We start from the raw sequence: 2,311 nt of genomic DNA, 5'->3' as shown, positions 1-2,311 counted from the left end.
GGGGCAGGGAAAAGCAGCTCTACCCCAGTGATATTATATATGGGCCCCGTTGTAGTTTGCAGTGCAGTGAAGTTGGGAACTCTTTAAACTGTTTTACGGAAGAGTACATACTTGTTTTGTCTGCGGAAACAATCAGGCAACAGTCACTGCTCAGTATCTGTATGCAGCAGGTAAAATACCGCCCCGTAAGCCAAACACGCTCAAACCAACCCCACATTTAGTCATATGTATGCAATCTGACTGAATGGGAGCAGAATCCGTCTAATGATGAGGGTCTGGCAGTAACAGCCATCAATTCACCCGGGTGTTTGGTAACTACACTGAGCTTTCCATGTCAATGGGGAGACGCTATGAATACTCTCATTATGCAACATGGATCTCCGGTCACCAACATTTTCTGAGCCACAGCTCAACAAAAGAAGTCATTTCACTGGTCTACTGCTTAATCCCTGGAGGTATTTAAAAGACGGGTAGATGAGGCGCTGAGGGACATGGTTTAGTGGGCATGGTGGTGTTGGGTCGACGGTTGGACTCGATGATCTTGGAGGTCTCTTCCAACCTTAATGATTCTATGATTCTATGAATGGGGAGATGCTATGAATGCTCTCATTATGCAACATGGATCTCCGGTCACCAACATTTTCTGAGCCACAGCTCAACAAAAGAAGTCATTTCACTGGTCTACTGCTTAAGTTCTTAAGAGTGAAAAATGCATAAGAAAATATCTTTAAAATCGTGCATCTTATAAGCAGGTTGTACCACATTAAGATTCTCCCGATAACAAGAGAGTTCCACTTACTGACTGCATTCTTAAAAGATCAGGATTAAAATGTAGGTATCCGATTTTAAAGAGATCAGCGATAACTTCAAGGGAGAGTAAAGAAAAAAAAAAAAGGCAGCAGCACACAAAATAAATACAATTCTTGTATGAGAAAATTACCTTGTAGTATCTAAAATAGTCATTTTCCAGAAGTTCATTCAGTCTAGGAAAAAGCTTGTAGTTGTTGAAGGCATCAATGGTTTCTACATCACAGGTGCAGTCATCTAAGTGACCAGTAACCTGTTGGATAAAAAAAACCAAAACAACCAACCAAACATGAACAACTTAGCCAGTACTTCTTAACACTGCAGACAATAAAACAATTCACAATTTTCTTTCCTTTTACCAGCGAGTCAACTAGTTAAGTTTAACCAGAATTAAACATTAAACCAGATTGCTGAATTGGCAGAGAACGTCTTTTGACGCATCCTTTAGGATGTGTCCTGTACTTGTTGTTTGGGGATAGGCCGTTTTATTTGGGAACACTTTTCCTCTAACACACATTGATGTATTAGAATTCGCTGATGTCCGAGTAACAGGCATCAGGCGGGCACTTCCATCTCTAAGAAGCAGAGACGACAGACGCACCCAACCAGACCGTGTCTCGCACATACAAAAACCACACAGCCCTTGTCCACACTCCAGGCACACTTACACAGATCACAGATGTTTCCGCCGGGCCAAATCCAGGAAGACGCTGGATATCGGCTGCTGTGACAGCTGCCAGCCATTCACACTGCCAGCTCAGGTTCCCGTCTGAGACTAGCCTTCTCAGCATGTCACTCCCGGCAGGGTGCCATACAGGTGAGAGCTGGCATTTGCCTAAGGGACCAGTCAGGCAACAATAACGCCACCGAAGATTACAGCGCTCAAAGAAAGTCCTTGTTGTTAACCAACTGCGCTGCAGCCATTTGTTTGATTTAATCAGAACCAGAGCGACTGCAACAGTCTCTCTCCTTGCCTCAGAGAGCCATTTGGCAAGAAAACATTTGTTCTAAATCTGATGTAGAAAGCCAATACTTCTTGCATCATCCTGAACAACTCAACAAGCTGTGTGCAAGCCCTGAAGGGGGAAGAAAAAAAGGGAAGAAAAAAAAAAAAGTAGCACAAATTCAGCTATGGCTTTCTGACACATAGATTACTGTCTGGATGACAAAGTTGCACAACACAGAAGTAGTTTTGCTTCCCTCACGCCCCCGACGAGTACTTGGGAAAATCACCCTGGCCAAAACCCAAGTATTACTGCTCATTCACTCTCAACAGCACGCCGGGGATTTAGCCTGGATGTTGATGTAGCAATACAACACGTGACAAGCTGCGATTCCCCAGTATCAGATAAATTCAGGGTTTTAAGACCAGACAGTTGTTTTAAATCGATATTGTTGATTTATGAAGCAAAGAATGGGACGTTTGCCACAGTATGTGATAAGAAATCCTCTTGCCACTTCTGTCCCAGAAAGCCTACAACGTCCTGGTAGCAGGCAGCACAGA

General features: G+C 43.6%; 1 protein-coding gene across 1 annotated transcript in view; it reads right to left on the bottom strand.

The window, feature by feature from the left end:
• ERO1L (ERO1-like (S. cerevisiae)) overlaps positions 1–1,598 on the bottom strand; it is a 16,400-nt gene extending 14,802 nt beyond the window's left edge. The window contains exons 1-2 of the mRNA XM_009322947.1: positions 1,476–1,598; positions 941–1,060 (exon numbers count right to left, since the gene is read on the bottom strand). Of these exons, the coding sequence (XP_009321222.1) occupies positions 941–1,060; positions 1,476–1,598 (243 nt within the window). The remainder of the gene's footprint in view (positions 1–940; positions 1,061–1,475) is intronic.
• Positions 1,599–2,311: the final 713 nt, after the last annotated feature.

The sequence above is a fragment of the Pygoscelis adeliae genome, unplaced genomic scaffold, assembly GCF_000699105.1.
Source record: "Pygoscelis adeliae isolate BGI_AS28 unplaced genomic scaffold, ASM69910v1 Scaffold314, whole genome shotgun sequence".
NCBI classification, from domain to species: Eukaryota; Metazoa; Chordata; class Aves; order Sphenisciformes; family Spheniscidae; genus Pygoscelis; species Pygoscelis adeliae.
The sequence above is the reverse complement of the archived record's forward strand: the minus strand, read 5'-3'. Positions and strand labels throughout refer to the sequence as shown.